We start from the raw sequence: 14,652 nt of genomic DNA on the forward strand, positions 1-14,652 counted from the left end.
TTAGCTCTTTGATTTAAAATTATTCTAGTTCAATCTACTGTTCCCTGTACTCAAGGAGGTGAGCTGGCCTGTGGGTTATATATTTGTAAGTGAGGACAAATGCTAAATGTAAGGGACATACACAGTGCTGACCATGTCTTCATTCCTTTTCCCTGTGCTGTTCCTTACCCAGAATCAGCATAAGGCAAGCACTGGTCTGCCTCTAGAAGCCTGCCCATTAGTTAGTGTATTTGAAGCTTTGCAGGCATTTCACTTCACACATTAGATCCATTGACAGTGTACTGTATAAACAATCTCTAGGAATAGATCCTAAGACTAAGCCTTTTCAGTATGATTCCTGAAAGAACCCCTATGAAACAGGATCATGTTTTTCTGCTAAATGGTACAGTGGATTTTTACCTTACTGTATAAGGGATTTCTGACAAAGCCACATTATCCAACTTTCTGCAAAAGGAATTAGTTCTCTTTTACCTAATCTTCCTCTATGAATCCAGGCAGATTATATAACTTGGAGATGACTTTATAAATGAAATATATCAATATACAGATATAGATAAAAATTCATAATAAACATATTTATAAATTTATGCATAAATAAATGTTTATTTTATATTTTAGTTCAGCTCAGTTCAGTCACTCAGTCGTGTCCAACTCTTTGCAACCCCATGAACTGCAGCATGCCAGGCCTCCCTGTCTATCACCAACTCCTGGAGTTAACTCAGATTCACGCCCATCGAGTCAGTGATGCCATCCAGCCATCTCATCCTCTGTTGTCCCCTTCTCCTCCTGCCCCCAATCCCTCCCAGCATCAGAGTCGTTTCCAATGAGTCAACTCTTCGCATGAGGTGGCCAAAGTACTGGAGTTTCAGCTTCAGCATCATTCCTTCCAAAGAAATCCCAGGGCTGATCTTCAGAATGAACTGGTTGGATCTCCTTGCAGTCCAAGGGACTCTCAAGAGTCTTCTCCAACACCACAGTTCAAGAGCATCAATTCTTTGGCGCTCAGCTTTCTTCACAGTCCAATTCTCACATCCATACATGACTACTGGAAAAACCATAGCCTTGACTAGATGGACCTTAGTCGGCAAAGTAATGTCTCTGCTTTTGAATATGCTATCTAGGTTGATCATAACTTTTCTTCCAAGGAGTAAGTGTCTTTTAATTTCATGGCTGCAGTCACCATCTGCAGTGATTTTGGAGCCCCCCAAAATAGAGTCTGACACTGTTTCCACTGTTTCCCCATCTATTTCCCATGAAGTGATGGGACCAGATGCCATGATCGTTTTCTCAATGTTGAGCTTTAAGCCAACTTATTCACTCTCCACTTTCACTCTCATCAAGAGGCTTTTTAGTTCCTCTTCACTTTCTGCCATAAGGGTGGTGTCATCTGTATATCTGAGTTTATTGAGATTTCTCCCAGCAATCTTGATTCCAGTTTGTGCTTCTTCCAGCCCAGCATTTCTCATGATGTACTCTGCATAGAAGTTAAATAAGCAGGGAGACAATATACAGCCTTGACGTACCCCTTTTCCTATTTGGAACCAGTCTGTTGTTCCATGTCCAGTTCTAACTGTTGCTTCCTGACCTGCATACAGATTTCTCAAGAGGCAGGTCACGTGATCTGGTATTCCCATCTCTTTCAGAATTTTCCACAGTTTATTGTGATCCACACAGTCAAAGGTTTTGGCATAGTCAATAAAGCAGAAATAGATGTTTTTCTGGAACTTTCTTGCTTTTTCCATGATCCAGCGGATGTTGGCAATTTGATCTCTGGTTCCTCTGCCTTTTCTAAAACCAGCTTGAACATCTGGAAGTTCATGGTTCACATATCGCTGAAGCCTGGCTTGGAGAATTTTGAGCATTAATTTACTAGTGTGTGAGATGAGTGCAATTGTTCAGTACTTTGAGCATTCTTTGGCATTCGCTTTCTTTGGGATTGGAATGAAAACTGACCTTTTCCAGGCCTGTGGCCACTGCTGAGTTTTCCAAATTTGCTGGCATATTAAGTGCAGCACTTTCACAGCATCATCTTTTAGGATTTGAAATAGCTCAACTGGAATTCCATCACCTCCACTAGCTTTGTTCATAGTGATGCTTTCTAAGGCCCACTTGACTTCACATTCCAGGATGTCTGGCTCTAGATGAGTGATCACACCATCGTGATTATCTGGGTCATGAAGATCTTTTTTGTACAGTTCTTCTATATATTCTTGCCACTTCTTCTTAATATCTTCTGCTTCTGTTATGTCCATACCATTTCTGTCCTTTATTGAGCCCATCTTTGCATGAAATGTTCCCTTGATATCTCTAATTTTCTTGAAGAGCTCTCTAGTCTTTTCTATTCTATTGTTTTCCTCTATTTCTTTGCACTGATCGCTAAAGAAGGCTTTCTTATCTCTTCTTGCTATTCTTTGGAAATCTGCATTCATATGCTTATATCTTTCCTTTTCTCCTTTGCTTTTCGCTTCTCTTCTTTTCACAGCTATTTGTAAGCTTTTTATATTTATATAAAATAAATATTTATAAACTTAACAAATATATAAATAAAATTATCTCTAAAACTAATGGTTTAAAATAAATTTTAAGTTTTCATGGAAGATAAAATATTTTAGTCTTTTAAAAGATAATACAATTGATCATATCTGTCCTATGGTGCCTTTGATACATGTTGACTTATAAAACATTTTAGCCAAAAGACAATTTTGTAAAACATGTTTTAAACCTTATTGCTTAATTTGTTTGTAAGAATGAGTAAAAGAAAATCTTGGTTTGACTCTATTAAAGGCTGACATTCATTTTGGAATGCAGTTGTATAAATATTTATACTTATACTATATAAACGAAACCACCAAACATGATTTTCAAACCAACTTTTGAAAAAAACAACTCGTAAACATTTGAATATGAATTATCTTTATACTGGGTAAAAGAGAAAATTTCATGAATTATATTTCTTATCATGCACTTAGGAATTTGCAGAATCAAATGATTTATAAATTGTACTAAATTAATGTAGTAGAGAAATGACCTAGCTAAAGTGTTGAAAGAGACTGTGCTTACCTCTCTAGTCACAAAGCATTCAATCGGGTATGTCAAAATGACAGTGACTCCATAACAAAACCTTCCAAATGTTACCAAGTCATCATTTCTGCAATAATTTTCAAACAAGTCTCCTAGAGAACAATATAAAATAGATTTACTTAATAGATACTGGATATTTGAGATAAATACCTAATAAATGAGATATTGTATATTTATTATGTAACTAAAGATACATAAACATCATTTAATTTAATTAATACAACAGACAGCTAAGTCTAAATACAAATTTTGCATTCAAAAGCTACATAATTACTACATGCTCCACTTGAAAGTAAATTTATCGCTAATGGCTTTTCTCTTATTCTCATTGTTTGTTTTTAGAAGATTAGCCTTAAATTTGTATCAACGTCTGAAAAATACTTTTATCCATTGTCTTCTTATAGCAGAATCAACTCCCTAAATTCTTGTGCACTGATTTTATAAACTTGCTTCTGGTCTTTGTTTCTAGTAAGTAAGTGACTTCATTATTTAAAAAAAAAAAAAAAGTCTGTTAAAATAAACAAATTTCCTTTGAAATGTTATTCTTAGATCAAGGACAATCCTGAAAGGAACAGTAGACTAGTACATGTAAGGAGCTGAATTTCCTGTATATCACTCTATAGAGTTTAATCACAAACTCAGGGCTACAGCAAGGAATTCCAAACACACTATCTTTCATGGTATCTGAGGAACCCAGGTATAAATGCACTGATTGAAAGTGGTGAAAATACGGTTAGTTCCCAGGCAAAGTATTATATTTAATTAGTTCCAAACTAAATGATGGACCATATATACCTTGAACCAATTCTTATTTAGAGACTATTTTCTTAGACACATGTGAAGAAATACAGGATCTAATGAGAGCACAGATCATGTCAACAAAAAGTTTCCCGATATAGAAACAAATATTTGGGGCTGTTTATTTCCTAAATAAAATACTTACATTTTAAAATGTTTGTCACAGTTTTCAATTAAACTGAATAGAAAATTAGATAAAAGTCACACACTGCCACACTGTTCATATATAAAAAATATTAATAATAATCCTCCGTATACTTATTTTTCATTAAAAGACTAAATGACTTGCTTCTTCCCAAGACTTATTTAAGTGACTCTTTTCCCCCTCTTCCTGTTAACTGGAGTAAACGTACATTATTTTCTAGTGTCCCTTTTGGGCAGAAGGAGATTAAATCACAAAGCAAGAGTCGCAGTAGTGGTTGGTTCAAGGTTGACAGAAAAGATTCCAACAATCCAGGAAAAAGGACTCAAGCTCCCTGTTCTCTAACTTCCACTAAAATACGGGCCCTGCATCTTTTCAAAAGTCACTGGAAAATTCAAGACCAATGGAGAGTTCTCACTGGCTCACAAGCTGGAGTATGTAAAATGAAAGAGAAAAGAAGCCTGCAGTGTGCACAAACAAGACTGAATTTGCCTAAGGCAAAATGGCCTAAAGAAACAACGTCAGCTTATTCTAGCTTGACTGTAAGTGTGTTTTAGGGAATTATAGCTAGAAAAGGAAGAAAAAGACCAAAATCAACCTGTCAGCTTTATTATGTAAAGACTTAATTATATCTGAACAATTACTACTGATAAAAAACACCAGGAAGGTGTGACTAAGAGAAAGGGTTTCTGTCTTAGAGAAAAGGCATTTTGAAGCCAAGATTCTGTGGAGATTGGAGCCTAAAGGCCACTTGTCTTTCAAACTGTGCAGCTTTAGTGATATATGGCAATGTTTTGAAATAATTTTTATCAAGACTTTCAAGGTCACTTCATTATTATACTCTAATGGCACACACAGGTATTATATTTTTGATAGCATTGGGATTATGGTATTAATCACTCTTTTTTGAAGTCATCTTTGTTTCTTGAGAACTCTCTCCTTATAATCATAGTCACCTGTAACCTAAATTTAGAACAATGCACCATTCACCCAAGAGTACCTCAATGTCATCTGAAAAGTAAGCCAAGAAGAACTAGACGCTAAGAGACAGCTATTAGTGGGTCATATGGTACCAAAATGGGGTAGACAGCAAGACGGAATGAAGAGAAAATGGGACTGAAAGTCAGGAGCCGTGTTTCCACTTTGTCACCAGCCAGCTTGGGCAAGTTACTCTGCCTCTTTGTGTTCTAAGCAGGGGGTAAAACTAGTTATTCCACTTATCTTCCTAGGGTTGTCTGAAGGTCAAATGCAGTAACAGGCCCGCAGAAGCCGTGGAATGCATGAATCATGGCATTTAGCAGGCTGTCAGACTACCTAACTAGCACACAACAGAGATGAGTGAAGTAAGAGGCAAGGACGTAGGAGAGATGACCACTCAGCTGTTGGATGAACAGAAGAAAGAAGTGAATTCAGTGTCCTGGGGTGAGAGCGGAGGTGGGGAGGAAATGGGCTGGTTTTGTGGGAAAGGTGATATTTTGCATTTAAAGCAAGAGTAGAGCAACTAAGTAGAAATGTCCTTGGTTGTTGTATGAACAGAAGAAAAGAAGGAGAGGAGATAGGATTTGAAAGCAAAGTGGGAGCACTCAGAAGAAAAAAAAAAAAACATGAAGAGTGTGAATGATGATATGGTTGAGCTCTTTTCTCTACGGGGAGTCCTCAGAACTGTTAAGTAATTCAGAGAGGTCCATAAGAATCAGAACCAAGAAGACTGTTAGCCTTGATGAGTTGAGAGGATACTGTTGTCTTTGAAAGTGAAACTGCAGTGGACTAGTAGAGAGGAAAGCCAAAATTCATGTGCTTTGAAGTGAAACCATCAAAGGAGGGAGAATGTACTACAGAAAAAGCTTAGCAGTTTAAAAAGGGGAAGATTAGGAAAATTAGGAAAGGCAGGAAGGTAGAGGAGAGAATATATTCTACTTTGAGGTAGAGCATGAGGTATAATAATACTTAAAATGACAAGTGATAGCACCACTCCATATGAACACCAAAATATGTTAAGAGAGAATTTCTCTTTTTACCTTGGGTGTAGCCAGTAAATGTCAGGTATCCGCATGTAGCAAAGAGAATACTGATAAATACAGAAATCAAGGTAGACACATGGATGATGTGAGACCACTTAGCTACTGTAGGTTCTTCCAAAGAACTATAAACTAAGAAGCAGTTATGGTGGCAAATAAATGCTGCAATACAAGGGGGGGAAAAGCATTATTAAAGCAAATCACATAGTTGTCCTTTTCCCATGGAAAATTCAGAGACATATGCTACTTTGAAATACTAGTGAATTGAAGTTCAAATATACTAGTTTACTAGAAATGCCAGAAATAATCTAACAGCTGTAGGAACGAGAAATTTCATTTGTATTAGGCTTATGTGATCTTTTCATGTCATTCTTGATATAAACCAGGCCTATCCAACTTTCTCTCCCACTTCCTAGTGGCCTTTCCAATCTTAAAGGAAATCTAAACAACACCATATTTTCAGCCCAGGGCTTCCTTTCCCATCTGGGATATAACAGAGTCACTCTAGACTCCTGGCCAATTCACAATACTTTGTGTGCAAGGAGGAAGTCTGTTAACACTTGCTAGATTTTCAAGTTAAGAAACAAGACTTTAATGAGTTTTCTGCATGAGGAAAAGACTTGTTAAAATTGAAACAAATTTTAGTGATGAGTGAGAATGGTTTGCACCTAATTTTATGCTGGCACAAACTGGATCATATGCTGCTAATAGGAAGTCTAAAACTTATGACATCTGCTTTCAAGACATAAATATGAGGCAAAGCACTTTTTCATGGTGCAGAAGACCCCACATTGAGAAAGGACCTTGGAAACCATGTACTCACCAAATGACATCACACCAACAGCCTGAATGGCATTGGGCTTTGCAAATATCCAAGCATCTTCTGTTTTTGGTCTAGAAGAGAATCAGTTAATTTGAAGAATTAAGGCATAAGCATACAAGAAAACAAGAAATGATGTCATACTATAAGCTGACTGAACATCTTTAAGTCAGAAATTTATAAGGAGTCCTCATTCATCTTTTTAAATTGTAAATAAATTCCCCAAGAATATTGATGTAATCTGTTAACCTTGCTTCTTGAAAATGTATGCTGAATATACTTAGAAAGAATCTAGTTTCATATATTTAAAATAGATTACTTAATACTGTCACTTTATTTGCTTGTCTATTTAATAAGAAACATTTGTTATGTATATTTGAGATACTCAATGAGGAAGATAACATTAATAAAGCAAAATTCTTCCTCAATTAATCAATGCTGCCCTTCATTTCCTTCTAACTCATTCTTCCAGGCTCATCCTACCCAAAGGAAATTCACAGTTGGCACTACACTTTATCGAGAAAGGTGGACTGAACTAATATTAATTGAAAAGGTCCTTAACGATGTTCTAGGAATTATATCCTATGCTATCTCAACCTTCACAGTAACACTGAAGTATTCTTATCACCATTTAAAGTATTAGGAAAGTCAGGCTCTGGATGATGACGCATCTGGCCAAGCTTCCACAGTCAGCAAAGAAGCTGCACTTTGTCTCTTTGGTCTGTCCATCTCTTCTTTACTGAGCTGTCAGTCACTTCCAATTCCCACCTGTGCATTCACTTCTCAAGGAGGTTTTAGAAATATATGCACTCAAACCTGCCTGAATAACCCTCTTCCCTGGTGTCATTAAAGTATCTGCCAACCTGTCTATAGTCATAGATTGGTCTCCCTGAAGAACAGTGAAGAACACAGGCTCCAGTCTGTGTTGATCTTCTGGCTCTACTTATTAGTGATCTTAGACAAAGCACTTAACCTTTCTGTGCTTTAGTTTTTTTTTTTTTTTCCAAATTTAGTTACTAATTTATTTGCCTGTATCAGTGCTTAGTTGCAGCATGCGGGATCTTTCATTGCTGTGCACCGGCTCTTTGCTGGGGTTCCTGAGCTCAGTAGTTGTGGTGCTTGGGCTCAGCCACTCTGCAGCATGTGGGATCTTAGCTCCTCAGCCAGGGATCGAACCCACATCCTCTGCATTGCAAGGTGGATTCTTAACCACTGGACCACCGGGGAAGTCCCTGTGCTTCAGTTTTGGTATCTAGAAAATGTGGATAATAATAATAATGCCTAATTCACTGAGTTATTACACAAATTAAATGAGAAAAATATGTAAAATTTGGGAGAGAACCTAGCATACGGTAAGTAGTCCATAAATGGTTAATAGTATTAGCTTATGTCTCAACATTGTTATTATTATATGGTGTCATTTAATAGAAAGTAGCAAAGGTCCAAAAGTATGACCAGCTTCCCTGAAAAGGAAAGCCTTGAGTGAGACCCCCAAAATGCATAAAGACGAAAGAGGAGGAGAGGAAAGAAGGGTCCTAGGAAGTAGAAAGGCACCGGGTGTAAAACCATCTATTTCGTAAGTTTGTGATTCATTCTCAACGTAGACATAAAAAATGTCTCATTTGTTTGGTCAGAGTTAGTGTGATTTATGCATTATGTCACTGCCTTGCATATCTGAAATGAGCAGTTACAAACGCAAAAGAGGTAAGTAGCATACAAGGGAGGCCTCCTGCTGTTACAAGGCTTGCTCAGACTCTGCGATTTTTGAGTGGGAGCTGCTGCCACCTGCTGCCTTCACTGCTCTTATTGCAGTGAACATCACCCATAGCAGCATACCTGCCAAATTCCCACGTTAATGTGGAAAAACATAAACTTGGCCCATAGTCCTTTAAAAAGTTTCTTTTTAGAAAAGGCAGCATTAATAATTGTAGAAGCTTGAAGATTTTTAACTTTCTAATATTTTAAATGATCTACTTCTCCTGTTAGGGTTTTTGTGTATTAGTAATATTACCATCGGAGGAGGCGATGGCAGCCCACTCCAGCACTCTTGCCTGGAAAATCCCATGGACGGAGGAGCCTGGTGGGCCGCAGTCCATGGGGTCGCTAAGAGTCAGACACGACTGAGTGACTTCACTTTCACTTTTCACTTTCATGCATTGGAGAAGGAAATGGCAACCCACTCCAGTGTTCTTGCCTAGAGAATCCCAGGGACGGGGGAGCCTGGTGGGCTGCCATCTATGGGGTCGCACAGAGTTGGACACGACTGAAGTGACTTAGCAGCAATATTACCATCACTTCATGGGAAATAGATGGGGAAACAGTGGAAACAGTCTCAGACTTTATTTTGGGGGGCTCCAAAATCACTGCAGATGGTGATTGTAGCCATGAAATTAAAAGATGCTTACTCCTTGGAAGGAAAGTTATGACCAACATATACAGCATATTCAAAAGCAGAGACATTACTTTGCCAACAAAGGTCCGTCTAGTCAAGGTTATGGTTTTTCCAGTGGTCATGTATGGATGTGAGAGTTGGACTGTGAAGAAAGCTGAGCGCTGAAGAATTGATGCTTTTGAACTGTGGTGTTTGGAGAAGACTCTTGAGAGTCCCTTGGACTGCAAGGAGATCCAACCAGTCCATTCTAAAGGAGATCAGTCCTGGGTGTTCATTGGGAAAACTGATGCTGAAGCTGAAACTCCAGTCCTTTGGCCACCTCATGCGAAGAGTTGACTCATTGGAAAAGACTCTGATGCTGGGAGGGATTGAGGGCAGGAGGAGAAGGGGACGACAGAGGATGAGATGGCTGGATGGCATCACCGACTTGACGGACATGAGTTTGGGTGAACTCCGGGAGGCCTGGTGTGCTGCAATTCATGGGGTAGCAAACAGTCAGACATGACTGAGTGACTGAACTGAACTGACTGAATATTAATTTTTCCTTTCAGTACAGATTGTGGTGGTACCCTATTTTTTGACTCTTATATAAGTAATAAAAAAGTAAGAGTTTTATTTTTGTTCCTTCATTTAAGTTTAAAACGCTTTTCTTAGTCCATATGGTTCCTTGAAATTCCTAGATAAGATGGAGAAATAGTAACTACAATAATTTTGGATTCTCTGTGTTCGTCTTAACGATGCTCATTTCATAAGATGAAAAATACAAAAAACATGTTATATGTAGGGAAAAACATGTCCAAATCTAGAAAGAGAAGGAGACACTGAATATGGTTTTCCAGTCTTTTATAAATTAGCCTGGGATTGAGTTACTGAAAAATATGTGTGTTAGTTGCTCAGTCATATCTGATTCTTTGTGATACCATGGACTGTAGCCCACCAGGCTTCTCTGTCCATAGGATTCTCCAGGCAATAATACTGGAGTGGATTGCCATCCCCTTCTCCAGAGGATCTTCCCGACCGAGGTACCGAACCCTGGTCTCCTGCGCTGCAGGCAGATTCTTCACCGTTTGAGCTACGCGAATTCTGGAAAAATGGTTCCACACACACACAAAAAGAGAAAGTTTCTTGATATATTTTGTGATATCTTGATACCCAGTGTGTATAAGAATGTAAAGCATAGATGGCTCTGATTTTAGATGCTGAAAATGGAAGATGAAATATTATCAAATGCAATCAAGCAATGTGTAAGAGAAAGAATCATGTCTAAGAGGAGTTTTTCCAATAAGTGCAAGAGTAGTTCAGTAATAGAAAAATCTATTAGTATAATTCATCACATTAACAGATTAATGGATAATAAAAAGCTTATGACTGACTATTTCAAAACATGAAGAAAAGCCCACAATCTAGTATTTATTCTGACAAGTATATTAAGCAAGCTATTATTAAAGCAGAACTTTCTTGACCTAATAAAGAATGTATACCAAAACCTATAGCAAATGATGTATTTAAAAGTGAAAAGTTAGAAATATTACAATTAATGGCAGGCACTAGATGATGTTCACTGTCACTGCTTCCAGAATATACTACTGGATTTCCTAGCTTATGCGATAAAATAACACATACTGATAAGATATGTTATCACTGGAAAGTGATAAATTATGTGGACACAATATAATTATGCAAACAGAAAATTCAGGGGAAACTACTGATAAGCAATTGGAATGAATAAAAACATTCAGCAATTTCACTGGACACAAGCTCCATACACAAAAAATCAATAGGATTGATGTACACAGATAAAAACTAGTTAAAATTTTTAAATGGCAATGATAAAGAAAACTAAAAAATATGTATAATATTAATAGTATGATATAATTTTATTGAAAGACAAACAAATGGAGAGATATACCATATTAATGAATGGGAAGACTCAACTGACATCATGTAATATCAGTTCTCTCCAAACTAATATTTAATTTCAAAGAATAAAACATAATATTGGTGGAACAGAGATTGTTTTAAATCTATAAAAGCAAAAACCATAAAGATAAAAATTAATAAACCTGGTTAAATTAATAGAAGGTAAATATAAAATGTATAGGGGCTTCCCAGGTGGTGCTAGTGGTAATGAATCTGCCTGCCAGTGCAGGAGATGCAAGAGATGTGGGTTTGATCCCGGGGTCAGGAAGATCCAGTATTCTTGCCTGGAAAATCCCATGGACAGAGCAGTCTGACAGGCTACAGTTCATGAAGCCGCAGAGTTGGACACGACTGAGGGACTGTGCACATATCCAGAACATGCATAAAATGTATAGTAGAATAACCCATATTCAAAGTTAAAAAATAAAGAAAAGCTAAAAACTGAGAGATGAAATTTGTCTTGCATATAGCCAACAAAGGGTTATTATCCAGTGTACATTAAATGCTCCTGCATATCGTAAGGAAAAATGTTCCAATGAACAACAGACAACTGTTAATTGATAGAAAAGGAATTGAGAATGGCAAAAAATTTGCTATATGTTGCTCACCCTCCTTAATTATTAGAGAAACTCAAATGAAATACACTTTAAAAAAATCATTTTACACCTAGTTCAATAATAGCAATGTTAAGAAATTGCTAGGAAAGGACAAGATATTATGGAAGGAACCAAAAACTGTAAACACTATGGAGATGAACTTGGCAATATCCAGTAGAGCTGAAGGCAATCAAAGCTTTTAAGCAGACAGTTTAAATTTCTAAAGCATCAGATTGTGTGCTATAGAGCAATTAAAAAGAGTCACCCAGTGCTAATTTTATGAAATTGAAATATTGGGTTGGCCAAAAAGTTCATTCAGAGATTTCTGTAACATCAAATGGAAAAACTCGAACAAATGTTTTGGCCAGCCCAATATACTGAATACAATATTGAGGAGAAAATAGTGATTATGCTAGAGAATGTGCTAGAGAACTTTTTTTTACCATCATGATTATTTATGTACATTTTACAAACATTCTAATCAAAAAGTAAATACTATTGCCAATACAGAAATGCATAGCATAAGTACAAAGGCATGAACAGGAATGATTCAAATCAACTTTAGAATAATATTATGTCTGGGAAAAGAGAAATGAATCCAACTTAAGGATAATGGTTAACCTCTGGGGAAAGAGAAATAAACTGACTTTTAAATATGATAGTTCATTGCTGATAAAGACTGGAACCAAACATAGAAAACTGTTTCAAAAAGATCTAGCCCAATTTACTGCTTTCTGAACTTTATATAATTATACAATATTTTCCAATGAAAGCTTTTTTAATTTGAACCTAGTTTTTAACCTTAAATTTCCACAGTCTATGACTGAAATTATGTTCCTCCTGCTGGAAAGTCATTCAATTCATTCAATTTTCAACAAATATTAATTTGCTGAACACTACTAATGTGGCAATCACTGTTATGACTACTGGAAATGCTGCAGGAAAAAGACAAAACAAAGAGGTCAAATATTTTTTATTCTGTATGATAATCTAGAATAGCATCATACAATCCGTGTGGGGGAGGAAGAAAATTTCCTCCACTCTTCTAGGTTCTTCTGGCTGCTCCAAGAATTAAATTGACAGGAGATAGACTAACAGGAGAAAATTAAGCAAAAGATTAATAACAGCTATACATAGGAGATGGAGAAGGCAATGGCACCCCACTCCAGTATTCTTGCCTGGAAAATCCCATGGACGGAGGAGCCTGGTGGGCTGCAGTCCATGGGGTCACTAAGAGTCAGACATGACTGAGCGCTTCACTTTCACTTTTCACTTTCCTGCTTTGGAGAAGGAAATGGCAACCCACTCCAGTGATCTTGCCTGGAGAATCCTAGGGACAGGGGAGCCTGGTGGGCTGCCGTCTATGGGGTCACACAGAGTCGGACACAACTGAAGCGACTTAGCAGCAGCAGCAGCAACATAAATAGGAGAGACCCAGGGGAAATTGCCCAAATGGCCAAAAACCTTACCTTAAATACCATCTTCAGTTAAAGATAAAAGAGGATGCTGGGGGCAGTGGTTTGGAACTTCGAAGTGAGGAAGGCAATTCACTTGGAGATGGAAAAGTAAATGTTTGGGAAACAAATGTTTGCTGGGCTTTGAAGAGACAGGGCACACATAGTGGACTCTGAACTCTGGCCCTGCCCCATTTCTCCTCCACACCTAGTACATACTCTTTGCTGGTATCTCTGGCGATAGCTCTGTTTCAGGAATGTCCCTCTATCTAAATTCTCTTAAGCAGTGAAGAAGGTCAAAGGTACTTCCGCAGTTTTTTAGGTCTTGATTGTTTTCAGCTTGAAATAATCCACTGGCCAAAGAAACATATTTTGGGGTGGCAAATTTTGCTCCCTTACAATTGCTTTCTATGCTGATGGAAATGTTCTACATCTGTGCTGTCCAACATGATGACCACTAGACACATGGGCTGCTGAGTATTTAAAATTATGGCTAGGGCAAGTTAATTTTTAATTTTATTTAATTTTATCTAAATAGTCACATGTAAAGGAAGATAAATTAGGAGATTGGGATTAACATATCCACTTCTGTTAGGTAGGTAGAATCGGGAAAAGGAGTCCAAAATGGCGGTGGCTAAAAGACAAGGAAGGGAAAAGCCGGCAAAAACAGAACAAAAGAAGGTCCGAGGACCAGAGTGAAGACTTCAGGTAGAACAAACAGCACTCCTGGCTGAGCCCAATTTGCATAGGGCAGGCCCAGGTGGAGGAAAAAAAACATATAAAAGGAGGAGCCAAAGTGCACTCTCTCTCTCTTTCTCTCCCGTGTGCATGTATTCTCTCTTTCTCTCTCTCTCCCCGCCCCACCCCTGCCTCCCCCACGTACTCCTCCACTCTCTTCAAGTCTTTGGGTTGGATGCCCTCACGCTTTGAGGATGGATTCTCCTGCTATCTTCTAAATAAAACAGAGCTGTAACACTGATTTGCCTAAAGAGCTATAACACGGTTTGTCTAAGACCCATTGAGCTGTGACGCGCCGAGGGCTTTAATGTCCGTTGCTCCAAATCTTTGTTGTGATGAGACAAAGAACCAAGGAACATACCCTCGTGTGACACTTCTATATATGAAATAGTAAACAACAAGGACCCACTGTATAGCACAAGGAAGTCTACTCAGTATCTTATAATAACCTACCATGGAAAAGAGTCTTAAAGAGAATACACACACACACACACACAGATATATACACAGACATTTATATGTAAAACTGAATCACTTTGCTGTACACCTGCACCTAACACAACACTGTAAATTAATTATATTTCAATAAACAAATTATAAAATAAAAAAATAGTCACATGTGGCTGTTTGCTACTGTATTGGACAACAGAGATCTAAATGGAGTTTTATAGACATTTTCTGTGGCAAAAAACA

General features: G+C 37.6%; 1 protein-coding gene across 1 annotated transcript in view; it reads right to left on the reverse strand.

Moving 5' to 3' along the window:
* The window catches only part of SLC38A11 (solute carrier family 38 member 11), a 63,416-nt gene that overhangs the window by 18,325 nt on the left and 30,439 nt on the right, over positions 1 to 14,652 (reverse strand). The window contains exons 8-10 of the mRNA XM_040229253.1: positions 6,863 to 6,933; positions 6,040 to 6,201; positions 3,061 to 3,173 (exon numbers count right to left, since the gene is read on the reverse strand). Coding sequence (XP_040085187.1) covers positions 3,061 to 3,173; positions 6,040 to 6,201; positions 6,863 to 6,933 — 346 coding nt within the window. The remainder of the gene's footprint in view (positions 1 to 3,060; positions 3,174 to 6,039; positions 6,202 to 6,862; positions 6,934 to 14,652) is intronic.

This window comes from Oryx dammah, unplaced genomic scaffold (genome assembly GCF_014754425.2).
Source record: "Oryx dammah isolate SB20612 unplaced genomic scaffold, SCBI_Odam_1.1 HiC_scaffold_27, whole genome shotgun sequence".
Lineage (NCBI taxonomy): Eukaryota > Metazoa > Chordata > Mammalia > Artiodactyla > Bovidae > Oryx > Oryx dammah.